The 13,511-nt window shown below is 36.5% G+C and overlaps 2 protein-coding genes across 5 annotated transcripts in view; one reads left to right on the top strand and one right to left on the bottom strand.

Moving 5' to 3' along the window:
- Nucleotides 1-13,332, top strand: part of atp7b (ATPase copper transporting beta) — a 39,452-nt gene extending 26,120 nt beyond the window's left edge. The window contains exons 12-21 of one of the 4 annotated variants that reach the window (XM_062997732.1): nucleotides 415-549; nucleotides 832-1,026; nucleotides 2,287-2,469; nucleotides 3,751-3,958; nucleotides 4,387-4,524; nucleotides 5,854-5,996; nucleotides 8,746-8,949; nucleotides 9,984-10,101; nucleotides 10,246-10,348; nucleotides 11,597-13,332. In XM_062997732.1, the coding sequence (XP_062853802.1) occupies nucleotides 415-549; nucleotides 832-1,026; nucleotides 2,287-2,469; nucleotides 3,751-3,958; nucleotides 4,387-4,524; nucleotides 5,854-5,996; nucleotides 8,746-8,949; nucleotides 9,984-10,101; nucleotides 10,246-10,348; nucleotides 11,597-11,852 (1,683 nt within the window). In that variant the 3' untranslated portion in view covers nucleotides 11,853-13,332. Of the gene's footprint in view, nucleotides 1-414; nucleotides 550-831; nucleotides 1,027-2,286; nucleotides 2,470-3,750; nucleotides 3,959-4,386; nucleotides 4,525-5,853; nucleotides 5,997-7,710; nucleotides 8,283-8,745; nucleotides 8,950-9,983; nucleotides 10,102-10,245; nucleotides 10,349-11,596 lie in introns of those variants that run through there. The other 3 variants (XM_062997734.1, XM_062997733.1, XM_062997735.1) reach the window with 3 other exon arrangements.
- The window catches only part of nudt15 (nudix (nucleoside diphosphate linked moiety X)-type motif 15), a 426,914-nt gene that overhangs the window by 104,016 nt on the left and 309,387 nt on the right, over nucleotides 1-13,511 (bottom strand). The window lies entirely within an intron of this gene.

The raw sequence follows: 13,511 nt of genomic DNA, 5'->3' as shown, positions 1-13,511 counted from the left end.
TACCGTCACCATTTTTGAATACCGTCACCATTTTTAAATACCGCGGTATACGGTAATATCGTCATACCGCCCAACCCTATATGGTGTTGACATACATTTGGCTATACAGTGTACATTTCCAGTATTTGTAACTCATGCACTTGCAGTCAGACACCTACTGTTTAAAGCATTTGGAACTTTTAGTTGTCAATTTTAAAATTTGTTGTTTTGAAATTTCACACACCACTGTGTTTACTCAGTCAATCTCATTTTCTTGTGCAGTTCTAATTATTATGTCAAATTCATGTTTATATGACGATGCAAGAGTAAAGCACAGACATCCAAACAGGTGCAAATTCAAGGTCCATTAAATCTCTGTAATTACTTTTATGTTAATAGCATTGCATCTCTAATTATATTCTGATTGTTATCCAGGCGCCGATCCAGCAATTAGCAGACAGATTAAGTGGCTACTTTGTCCCTTTCATTGTCATTGTCTCTGTGGCAACCTTGGCAGCATGGCTCATTGTTGGTTCTCTTGACTTTGACATCGTGGTGAAGTATTTTCCCGTAAGTAGAGCCAAAAAAATTGAGTAAGTTTTGATTAACTGCTTTACTATGCACCATGGAGTTATGAATGTAGACATCCCTCCTAATTACCAAGAAGTTAACTGTTAACCACACACTGATTGCTAAAATGTCTAAAAATTATAACATAAAATAACTTATATGCTCACCTGTGCCCCTATGCACAAAGAAATGTATATAAAAATGATGTTCATATTGTCAGGTGTCCACATATTATAGTGTATTTTAATTGTTTAGTATCTAACTGGTGTCTCTTTCATTCAGGGCTATAATAATAATATTTCACGGACGGATGTAATTGTGCGTTTTGCCTTCCAAGCATCCATCACTGTTCTGTCTATTGCCTGTCCTTGCTCACTTGGCCTGGCTACCCCAACGGCAGTGATGGTAGGCACCGGGGTGGGTGCACAGAATGGCATTCTCATCAAGGGTGGAGAGCCGCTAGAGATGGCACACAAGGTATGACTTTTATCCCATTGTATTAGAATGAAGTGTGAGTTGATCTTTGTTCAAGTCTGAATCTGCTCTTCTAAGCAAAGATTTTTTTGTAATTTCATAGGATGCTAAAAGGACAACTGTAAAAATGCATGAAACTTAAAAATGTCTTTAAAATCATTTGAGGATGGCCGCTCAGGTGGAGCAGCGGTAAAACACACGCTGGAACCAGAGCTGGGATCTCGAATACATCGTATCGAATATTAGCTCTGCCTGCCTGCTAGGCTGAGCGGCCACATGAACAACGATTGGCCTGTTGTTCAGATATGGGTGGGATTAAGTCAGATGGGGTTTCTCTCTCTCATAACTAATGCAATTACGACCTCTGCTGGCTGATTGATGGCGCCTGCACAGAGATGAGAAAAGAGTGCTCTCAGGGTGTGTCTTCCCTTAGATGCATACGGCATGCTGCCCATGTGTCGAAGGGGGCATGGGTTAGCTTCGTTCTCCTCAATCAGAGCAAGGATCAGCATTGGTGGAGAGGAAGCATGACGCAATCGGGCAATTGGACGCGCTAAAAGGGAGAAAAAGGGGAGAAAATGCATAAAAAAATTATAATAATAAAAAAAGCATTTGAGGACCTGGGTGTGTATTAATCAAAACAATGCAAACTGTATGCAAGTTTCCTCAGAGTGGGCATCTTACAAAGATTAAATTAGGAGCATAAAATGCTGATAGTAAACAGGAAACCAAGAGTAACAGTCCTCCAAAAATGTCCAGAATTTGCACAAGCCTTTGTTAATGTGTAGACTATATAAAAAATACACAAGTTTTTTATGGAATTAAATCACGGTGTATCACGGTGGAAAACATTCCTGCATATAACATCTTTTTGGATGACACAAAAGTTTTTGAAGACATGCACGTAACTACTTTGCTGCATTAAAATGTGTTTTGAAAAGGCCAAAATTGAGTCCAGACATTACACACATACCTTAAAGCTCTTTTAAATATTATGAAAGATTTGTCATTATATTCCATCACTCATATTCTGATGCCATATGGTATGCTAGCCCAATACCGATGCCCTGTGGTGGATTGGTGCCCAGTGTATCCCTGGTGGAACCAGTCTCACTGCTACCCTGAGCTGAATAAAGCACTTGATGAAAATAAAAAAAGAAACATTCTTCATGTATGTACAGTATAAAGATGAAAGCCATGTGTTGTCGAGTTGTTTGTTAAAGATATTTAAACTGATACATTCCCTTGTGTTTCCTCCTACAGATCAAAACAGTGATGTTCGACAAAACAGGCACCATAACTAACGGGGTGCCACGGGTGACCCGGGTGCTGATTTTGTGGGATCAGGCACGATTGCCCCTCCGTAAAGTCCTGGCCGTGGTGGGCACTGCGGAAGCCAGCAGTGAACATCCGCTGGGCATGGCAGTTGCCAAACACTGCAAAGAGGTAATCACACAAATACACTTTGTGGCTATAAATATGTGGACATCTAAACATGAGCTTGTTGGAAATGCCATTGCAAAACCACGGGTATTAATATGGAGTTGGTCCAACGGCTATAAGGAAAGCATTCAACAAGACTTTTTGTTTTTGTAAAAATTTGTGCCCATACAGTTATAGGGGCATTTGAGGCACTGATTTTGGATGAACATGCATGGCTTACAATCAACATTCTCATTTATCCTAAAGGTGTTCAGTGGGTTTGACATATTTTTCTCCATGTGATACTCATCAAACTACAATTTTAGGGACCTTGCTTTGTAAACAAGGGCATAGTAATGCTGGAACAGGAAAGGGCCCTCACCAAATTGTTGCCACAAGGCTGGAAGCATATTTTAGATAATTAGCCTATTTTTAATGATCTGTTTTAGATAATCATTTTATATACCCATTAGCAAGAGATGCGACTGAAACAATTGAGGCCTATAATTCGGAGGAGTGTCCACACATACACTTTTTCAGCTATTTGTGCTACAGTAGCTCTTATGTGGTATTAAACATGCTTCATGACCCTATTCGGGTTCCCCTGTTGTTCATACTTGGATCACTTTTGGATGGTCCAAACCTTTACATGCTGGGAAAACACACAAGACTTGCTGGTTTGGAGATTCTCTGACCCAGATGTCAAGCCATCTCATTTAAGTCCATTAAGTCACTTATACCATTACACTTTTCCTGCATTTGATGCATCACCTTCAAAAGTAACTGATCACTTGCTGCCTATTATGTCCCACCCCTTGACAGGTACCACTGTAACAAGATTAATGTTATTCATTATCAGTAATGTTATCAGTGTCCACTTCACTTGTCAGTGGTTTTAATGTTGTTACTGATTGGTGTATGTCTACCTTTTCTTTCATTGTCACAGAAGCCACTAACAAACACATGGGTGCATAGGGTGCTTGAGTAGTGCAGCAGTTTAATAAGAATATACACGGTCTCTGTGGTGCCACCAACCTGGCCAGGTGTTTAAAAGACACTACTGCACATTTGTACTGTTTGGAATACAGGGAGAGGAGTGTGGTCCTCCATATGTTCTTTGGCTCTCTGTAAGAATCCACAGCTGGTAGGTGTAAAGATGTGACCAGCAAAAAAAGTAAAAGACTCAGTGTGGATAGTCAGTAGCTCAACAAGGCAGCAGATCCTAAGGCCATGAACTCCCATGGTTTGAAATTTGGAATGGAATCAGAGACATTCTTGATGACAATATCTGTCTCACCACTGCAGGAGCTGGGTACAGATATACTGGGTTACTGCCATGACTTCCAGGCTGTGCCAGGCTGTGGAATCAGCTGCAAAGTTTCCAACATCGAGAAGCTGCTTCAGAACAGTTTGGAGACACAAACACAACAAGCACAACAACCGGCCTGTCTCACTATACAGGGAGCCACAGCAGATGAGAGTAGCCTGGTTGGAGAAGAAATCTCGGGCACAGGTTAGTGTATATATGCTGCCATCTAGTGAATAATTTATTAGTTACATAAACTGTGCTACTACTTTTTTTGAGGTTCAAAGCAGGGGTGTCCAAACTTTTTCCCACTGAGGGCCACATACGGAAAAACAAGGGCTGGGCCACTCACTAGAGGTGAGGTATATCACCTGCCATTTCTGGTCACCTGTGGCAATTGTTTTTGAATAACCCTGTTTTGGAGAGAAGCAGCCTTGTTCAAAACAGTAGCGCCACCTAGTGTTAAAACTTAGTAAAACTAAGTACAATACAGTCAAGTTCAAATTAAAAATGGACCACTGGCCGCAGTTTGGACCCCCCCTGGTTTAAAGTCTCAGAATGATTGCTTTTATCTGCTGTTTTTTATTTATTATACTTTGAAGATTTTGTTTTACTGTGTACATTCTCTGTGTTAGAAAGCTCCTCATACTCTGTGTTGATTGGGAACAGACAGTGGATGCAGAGAAACTGTATACCTGTCTCAGCTGATGTGGATGAAGCCATGAGCAGCCATGAAACAAAAGGCCAGACTGCCATCTTGGTGGCTATAGATGGTACATACTAACCTATAAAACAATGGCTCTTAACTATTTGTATTTCAGGACCCAGGTTTTATGAGGATAAATCAGGATTTATAGGTAGGATTGAATGGTAGAAATTTGGCCCTATTAAATGAAAAGAATACCTACAGCAGCATACCTCCTTACATCTTACATAGTATTAAAAATGGTTAGTTATTAAGTAAGGAAGTGTGCCATGGTGTAATGATTGTGGTGAGGATTTCTATAACTTCACTAGCATCAAAAGTGCCAAATTAAAGCCAACCAGCCTCTCTGCAATAATAAAATAAATACATTTCTAAGCATACAGATGCTTTTTTATTAAGCAACTTAGATTGCATTCAGTCACAACTGTAAGATTAAGGGGTTTTGCTCAAGGATCCAACAGTAGCAACTTGGTTTTGGAGCTTGGACCAGCAACTCTTTGATTACTAGCCAGATACCTTAACCACTGAGCTACCACTATCCAGAAATGTCCTGTGTGTGGAAAGAAATTATGATTTTCAGATGATGAGACTGATATTATACATATTGTTTAAGTAATTGTTGGCATTCGCACATATACATAGTTACTTTTTAGGGTAGATCAATGTGGTGTTCTAAATGTTTACAGTACAGAGAACATGTATTTGCCACCTTACTGTTTATTTGTCTGTTTTAAAGGACAATATTTCTTAATATCCAACACCAACTGACCCTTTTAATGAATTTGTATTTAAATGAATATGGTCATGAAAATAAAGAGGGTCAGTTGGTGTTGGATATTTCGTGTAAATATACTGCTGTAAGATGTTTGCTGTATCAGGGTCACCCCAATGCACAATTGTAAAATCATTCATAAATATTTAATGGGATTTAACTCAAAATTGAGTATGCAACTTCTCTATCTAAGTTATTTTAGCTTGGGGTTATAATCTTCAGATTCTTCAGTTTTTTGGATGATAAAATAACAGTAGCTCATGTTAAAGCATGAATGTCTAGAATTTTCTTTCCATTTGGGTTTTCAATCATATCTTGGTTTATGCTTGTAAATACAAATAATAATACATATATGCACTGGAAGTATTATATTAAATAACAAAACCAACAATGATTGAATACTTTAACGTTTAGCCTCATTGTAATGGCAAGTTAAATTCTTACTGCCTGCTGTATTTGGAGAATACCAAATCAAATGGCTGGTGAAGTACAAGAGTAATTTTGAGTCCTGAATATGCAGTTATAAAAGCAGGATTATACTGTATATATATTTGTATTATATTTATTTGTTAATATTCTTTGCCTTCGTTGTTTATTGTTTTTCCTCTTTTATGTTTTTTTTAGGTGTTCTGTGTGCCATGCTAGCTATAGCAGATACAGTGAAAGAGGAAGCAGCTTTGGCTGTACACACTCTGAACAGAATGGGGATAGATGTTCTCTTGATTACTGGAGATAACAGACGTACTGCTAAAGCCATTGCCACACAGGTACCAGTCATGCTCACTGAGACACATATTCCACACACACATATTCCACGTACATTTGGGCAAACCAAGTGTTTATTCACTTTAGTTTTTTTAAATTTTATTTTATATACTTTAGCATTAAATATATCTATTTCAAATTTACACAATGTTATTTTACTTTGTTTTCATTAGTATGCACAAAAAGTATTTTTAAGCAATGTATGAGTAAACTAATGATAAAAAGATGTTCAGTCACCACAAATTAATAACAGAGACCCTGTAATAGCCATTTATAATTTTCCAATATATTTATTTGAAATTAAGTTAGAAAATAGAAAGAAGAACACTTTGAATGGTACTTATTGTGTATAATCTTTACAACCATTACCAATGTCTTTTATAATGAACTTAGGTTCAATCTACTTAGTTTTCTATTTCTATTAGTTTATGTGTAGCATTAATAATTAGAACATTTATTCAACTTATATCTATAGACATTTCCCACTATCAGTTTAGCTGTAAAGAATTATGAGTGTTTATGTTTATAAATACATTATGTTGTGTTATTATTTGCAAACATGGTACTACAAGCCACATTCCAATGGAATTTGTTAGTTCTTTTAAACCTTTATTTAAAAATACAAATAAATCATTTTTGAAGTTTTGGCCGACCAACTTGATTGCATTTTGTAAATATAAACTAATCTTTAATTTTTGGTGCATCCAACCTACTAACCTACTAAAAGTTACATGCTTTTGAAACATTTGTTATAAAAGCAAGTGAATTAATAGCAGCTGAGGGTATCATGATTGGACATACTGTAATTAATAATAATAATAATACATTTTATTTATATAGCGCTTTTCAAGATACTCAAAGACGCTTTACATAAGACAAATAATCAAAACAAATACGTACATACACCATACAAATCATAGTACAAAATCAAAATAGTACATCAACATCAAGAATAATTAAGATAAAAACAAAGAGAGCAGCATAAGACAGTTCATTAAAAATTAGCTAAATTATGAGAGAGAACAACAAATATAGAACAATTTCTTAAAATTAGACAGAAACAGGACAGATTTACATGCAATCAGGAAACTGAAAACTTTACAAGTTTTAGGATCTAGGACTTCACATTTCTGTCGTGATCTAAGTATAAAAACTATTAAAAAGAATAGCAAAAATAAAAGCATTTATTTCGTGTTGTTACAAGTTAAATGCCATATTGAATAGATGAGTTTTGAGAAGTGACTTGAATTTGGACAGGTCAGGACAATCTCGTAGGTGTTTGGGGAGAGCATTCCATAAAGATGGAGCAGCTATGGAAAAGGCCCTGTCACCCCAGGTCCGGTGCTTGGTCCTAGAGGGTATGGACAGTAGGTTAGCCTCAGAAGAGCGAAGGCTACGGGAGGGAATGTGCTGATGGAGCAGGTCGGTGAGGTAGGATGGGGCCTGATTATGGAGAGCTTTGTGAGTGAATAGAAGAATTTTGAATTGAATGCGTTGAGCAACGGGAAGCCAATGAAGTTTTTGTAGAACAGGTGTAATATGATCACGGGAGCGAGTATGAGTAAGGAGGCGAGCAGCTGAATTCTGGATATACTGAAGTTTTTTTAGGATTTTGTTAGATGTACCATAAAGGATGCTATTGCAATAATCAATTCTGGATGTAATAAAAGCATGAATCAAGGTTTCGGCGGCAGAAAAGGAGAGTGATGGACGTAGACGTGCTATGTTTTTTAGATGAAAGAAAGCAGTTTTGGTGATGTGATTTACATGGCGGTCAAAAGAGAGGTTGCTATCAAAAATTACACCAAGATTTCGGATGTTAGAAGACGGAGACAAAGTGTCATTATCAATGGTAATTTGAAAATTTTTTGTGGTTTTTGCCAGGGTTGTAGGACCTACGATGATCATATCTGATTTTTCACAGTTTAATTTGAGGAAATTAGCTTTCATCCACAATTTCATTTCAGTGATGCAATTTGTCAGAGTGGAGTGAAGTTCAGTATTAATGGATTTGGAGGAGATGTAAAGCTGAATATCATCAGCATAGCAGTGGAAATGTAAACCATGCCGACGTATGATGTCACCAAGGGGGAGCATATAAAGAATAAACAAAAGGGGACCTAACACTGAGCCTTGGGGAACGCCTTGGGACAGTGGAGCAATGGCAGAACTACAATTGTTGATATTAACAAACTGTTGTCTGTTTACGAGATATGACCTTAACCACAAAAGGGCAGTACCAGTGATGTTGACAGAGGATTCAAGGCGGGACAGAAGAATGGAGTGATTAATGGTGTCAAAAGCTGCAGTAAGATCAAGGAGGACGAGAATATTAATTTTTTAGTAATTGGTGGATGTATCAAAAGTTTAATTTTAAAGTTCAATTTTAAAAACATTTCTCAATGGAAAATTGCATATAATTTGGATCTTTATCCATTTACTGTACATAACATAGTTAAAAGATTTAGGAAATCTGGAGAAATTATAGTCTGAGTAGGTCAAGCTTAGAAACAATTGTTGAATTTGAGTGACAAAGCATGCAGAGAAACAGATGGACTACAGTCAGTAATTGTAGAACTACAAAGTGTTCTATATGGTAAGTGGAGCTGATAAAATGGACAGTGAGTGTAGAAACAAGGAGGTGGTTTTAATGTTATGGCTGATCGGTGTATGTATCTGTCTGCATGTGAGTAATATAATCTTGCATTTTGTGTATTGTGTGTATGTGTGTGCCTACATTGTTACCTGCAGGTTGGTATCAAAAAGGTGTTTGCTGAGGTCTTACCCTCTCACAAGGTGGCTAAAGTGCAGGAGCTGCAGGAGAAGGGGCTGAAGGTGGCCATGGTGGGTGATGGGGTCAATGACTCGCCTGCTCTTGCTCGTGCAGACCTGGGCATTGCCATTGGCACAGGCACAGATGTGGCCATTGAGGCGGCAGACATAGTCCTCATACGAGTGAGTCGTTCTAGAGCTAATCATAGCATAATTGACAACCTTGGTAAAGATGAGTAAAAGAGCATTCAGAAATATCCTGTTGGTTAATTAGCATAATCTGATTTAAAAAAACAAAACAAAAAAACAACATATAAATGTTGTGATTGACTACTGCTGGTAACGTCTCTGTGTCCATAAAAATAGGGCCAATTTCACTGAAATCTTTGTAAAGATCAGATACTTTGTAAGCAACTTCAGATCTCAAAAATTGAAATTGTTTGCATGTACACAGTACATGGAACAGTGGTCTCTTTGCTCAGTCTTTTTATGCTTAGAAACATTTCTGAATGGTAAATGTAATCCAAGAACCACCAAAACACTGCAATTAATTCTGGAACATAGATGATACTTATTTCTTGTATAGCAGCCTCACAGCCAGGTTCCACTCAGCATTAGGGCCATGACCAAGAGACTGTTCAATTTACTTTTAAAGGTTGCAGTCAAACCAACCATATTAATATGGACCAATAAATCATGTAAATGCTTACAAGAAATTAGGAGACCATGCCACAAAGGTAAATTACATTACTGTTGTATAATACATCAGCCCACCAGTGTTCGAATCTCAGCTATGCAATCAAACGGCCTGGTGCCTACACAAACACAATTGCCTATGTTTTTAGTAAAGGATGCAACAGCAGCCTGTGCTGGCTGGTCAGAGGTACTTACACAAGAGATTATGAAATAATAGAGAGTAGTGTGTTACTCTTCATATGCAGTACTGCTCTCTGTAAGTCTCTGGCAAGTAAAAAACAAAAAACAGATGGCTTCTCCTATAACTACATTATTTAGTTTTTTTAAACTAAAAAAAATTATGGTCCAGCTACCTCCTAGAATCACTACTAAAAACTTGTATTGCTTAACTGGACAGGATTATAATTTTGGTAAAGAGGGCCTCAGCGGTACTAGACAGCCAGAAACAGAAAGCTATTTTTAAAAAGCTTTTTGTTTTACACTGGGCATTGTTTTACATTGTTTTGTCCATTCTAATGCAGAATGATTTGCTGGATGTTGTGGCCAGTATAGAGCTGTCCAAAAAGACGGTGCAAAGAATACGAATCAACTTTGTGTTTGCTCTCATTTACAACCTGCTCGGCATTCCCATCGCAGCAGGTAAGGAGGATATAATTAAACACACACATACAGTGGATATAAAAAGTCTACACACCCCTGTTACAATGTCAGATTTTTGTAATGTAAAATAATCCAAGGTTAATATTTTCAGAACTTTTCACCCTAAACTGTTTTTGTGCTCAGGGGTATTTATGCCTGTTGGTTTTGTGCTTCAACCATGGATGGCTTCAGCCGCCATGGCAGCCTCGTCCATTTCTGTGGTGCTTTCCTCTTTACTGCTGCGGCGGTGAGTAAACTATAATACATGCTGATTTTAAATCTTTAAATCTTATACAGGCACATTCAATAATCATCTTACACAGAGTATGTAGTAGTTAATAGTGACATTTCATCGTTCTGTGAAAGAACTATGTGTTTTCAGATTGTCCTATATCTGACATGGCTAATATGTTGTAAGTTAGGTAAATACAGCCTATGCATGTCAATTTTTTTATGCAGTGAAATCGATTTGATTACTATGTACGTATTTAAGTATAAACGCACCATTGTTTGGAATTTTATGCTGTCTTAGACATTACAAACCATTGCAGTAGTGCTACATTCTGTATTCTTTTGTTTGGAAATTTTGTTGCTTTCTAGTCAATGAAAACAGTGGGTGCAATATAATTTCATTATTAGCTTGTGTATCTTTAGTGGGGGCCAAAGGAACACCTTGTTTTTCTTTAATCCATTCAATTAGCATAACAGTTTGCGTGAATACGTACATACATAAAGTAAATGAAAAATATATTCTGGCACCAATGGAAAGCAAGTAAGCAAATAAACTATGCCAGTTTATTTGTACAAAAGGTCATATTTTTTTGTGTTTTATCCTTTTTATAAGGGCACATGCTCAGAATTCTTTGAGCAGGTGGATTTGTTCTACTCATCAGAGGCTTACTTAAGTTAAAACATCTGCAGCCATTGTTTACCTTTATAAACTTTATTGATTTTAGGAAATTTTAAATTCATGTTTTATTTTTTCTTAGCTATTCATTCCAATTGTAATGCTAATTACAAACAGCTGAATGATGACTCAAATGTGGCTCTTTACTCATCCTTATAGACCTTTGTTTTTGTACCACCAATTTTCCTTTTATGTAGTTACTGTTGTAATACTGTTCACAAAGGAGCATGTATCAGGACAGCATATCCAATTCAGTCCCCTTAATTTTCAAATGCCTTTTTAGTATGTTTGCATGAAATAATCTGAATTTGTTCAGATTGTAACATTAGTGACCAGTCTGTACTTTTATTAAGTTAATTCAAAATGTATTGTCACTACATTTAATTAAAAATTTTAATAGAATAAATTCTATCTACTCAGCTACAACTCACCTGTGAGCTTGGAATCAGAGTTAAATTAGGAATCAAAAAACAGTGCATTTATAAAAAATATGATTTATAGGTAAATAAATAAAGAATCTTTTATAGTTGTTTTAATCTCCTTTCCCTCCTGTTATATTATTATCTATAACCTCTCTTTCTGCCACAGTTACAAGAAGACGTCAGTGGATCAGTATGAATCGAGAGCTCAGGGGCACATGAGCAGCCTAAGTTCTTATCAGGTCAGCACTCATGTTGGTTTAGAGGAGAGGCAATGTAGTCCTCATGCCTTCCACCGAGGACGCTCCAGAATCAGCCAGGACAGCCATGGATCACTTTCTCCTAGAGTTAATCAATCACTCATAGACCTTGATCGTCACTCACTACTGGAGTATGAGCAGAGCGGTCTAGAGGTTGTAGTGTGAGTAAAAGAGACAGGTACAAATCTTGCATCATATGTAAAAGAAAAAAATGAAAATCCAGGATTAGATTTTATTTCCCAGCAGTTTCTCTGCAGTTACTGGCAAGTGAATCTGCAAAACAGAATTTTTTTAATATGCTCATCTGACCTCCCATGATGACATACAAAGTACTTAAGGTCTGATTCATAAAACATCCTACAGCATCAAAAGATGCAATGATTTTAATGTGCATATCTTTTTCCCCTCATTTACATATCATTTGCAGTTGACATGCCCCGATTTATCTTAATTTAAATGAAAATCCACCTGCAGGTGGAAAATTTCATGCAGGTGACATAACATCAGAGAAAAAACAAAAATGAATAATATCAGTTAAATTAGTTAATATATTGTCGCTGTCTGATAAAAAACACATCTCAGTTCAACGGTTTCATAGGTAAAATGGACTTGTACAAATATAAATCATGTTTACAACCATGCAATTGAATAACCTGAATAAACTGTATAGATCAAACATTACGCATTTCTCAAACAGTACCGGAGGATAAGGAAGAGGAGATACGTGGTTTTGATGGACAGGTCTAGCAGCCAATGGAGATACTCATTAAAGAGATGGCATGATTTTTCATCTTTTCATTGGTCAGTTTGATATTCGCTGCTATGGACAGACAGAGATTTATACCCACAATCAACACATGTAAAAAGTGAAAACCGCTAAAAGTGGAGATACGTGTTTTTCATCGAACAGTGACGATATACAGATGTGTTTCAGTAGTCTTGAAAGTGACCTTAAAAGGATTACAAAAAACAAACAAAAAAACATGTGGCTTGCAGCATGTCTATTACTAATTGTAATTATAATCAGGCATAAGAAGCCATTTATACAAATCTAAAATATTACAAAAAAGATGCATGAGTATTGATTATGAGAAAATGCCTAAGGAGTCTAAAGTAGCTCATGAGCCGTTGGTTTACATAATGCTCACATTCACATTTAAGTCATTTAGAGGTGCAAATGTGACACGATTGCCGCCAATCCTATTTACTATTTTTACTCACTTCTTAATTAAAGAAATAAATAAGTGCTGGGATTTCTGTATTATATTAAAATTGTGTAAATACCTTTAATGAAACAACCTCAAATCAAGCATTTGTAAGTTTGTCAAATCAAATGAATGTGCACAGATTGTACAGATATTCCCTAGATTAAATTGATTTATAATAAAACTATGAGTGACTTTTTCCATATGCTCAGTTTACAGTCTGATTTGTTCTATGAAATGTTGATAAATAAGTGCTGATGAACTTTGCAATTTTACCTCAGCTTGGGTGTCCTGCTGGCAGGATGACATTTTTGTTTACTGAGAGTAATACAGTTTGTTGTCCCTGAAACTTAAGCTATTGATCTGAACATGAATCCCATATATTAATGTGGGTGATTTCCTTTTAATGTTCTGTAGAAAAATAAAGTTTGTTTTGCTGACTGGTGCATTGTGAACACTTTTGTGTTTTGCATTCGTCATTTTTCTTTTACTGTCCATGATGACGACGTAAGCATTTTATTACACGTTTTATTTTAGTACACATTTAATTTCATATGTTTTATATCTGGATTGTATTATGACAAGAAATTCTGATGTGTAATTAAATCCAGCTTATAAG

The sequence above is a fragment of the Trichomycterus rosablanca genome, chromosome 6, assembly GCF_030014385.1.
Source record: "Trichomycterus rosablanca isolate fTriRos1 chromosome 6, fTriRos1.hap1, whole genome shotgun sequence".
Classification (NCBI taxonomy): Eukaryota; Metazoa; Chordata; class Actinopteri; order Siluriformes; family Trichomycteridae; genus Trichomycterus; species Trichomycterus rosablanca.
The sequence above is the reverse complement of the archived record's forward strand: the minus strand, read 5'-3'. Positions and strand labels throughout refer to the sequence as shown.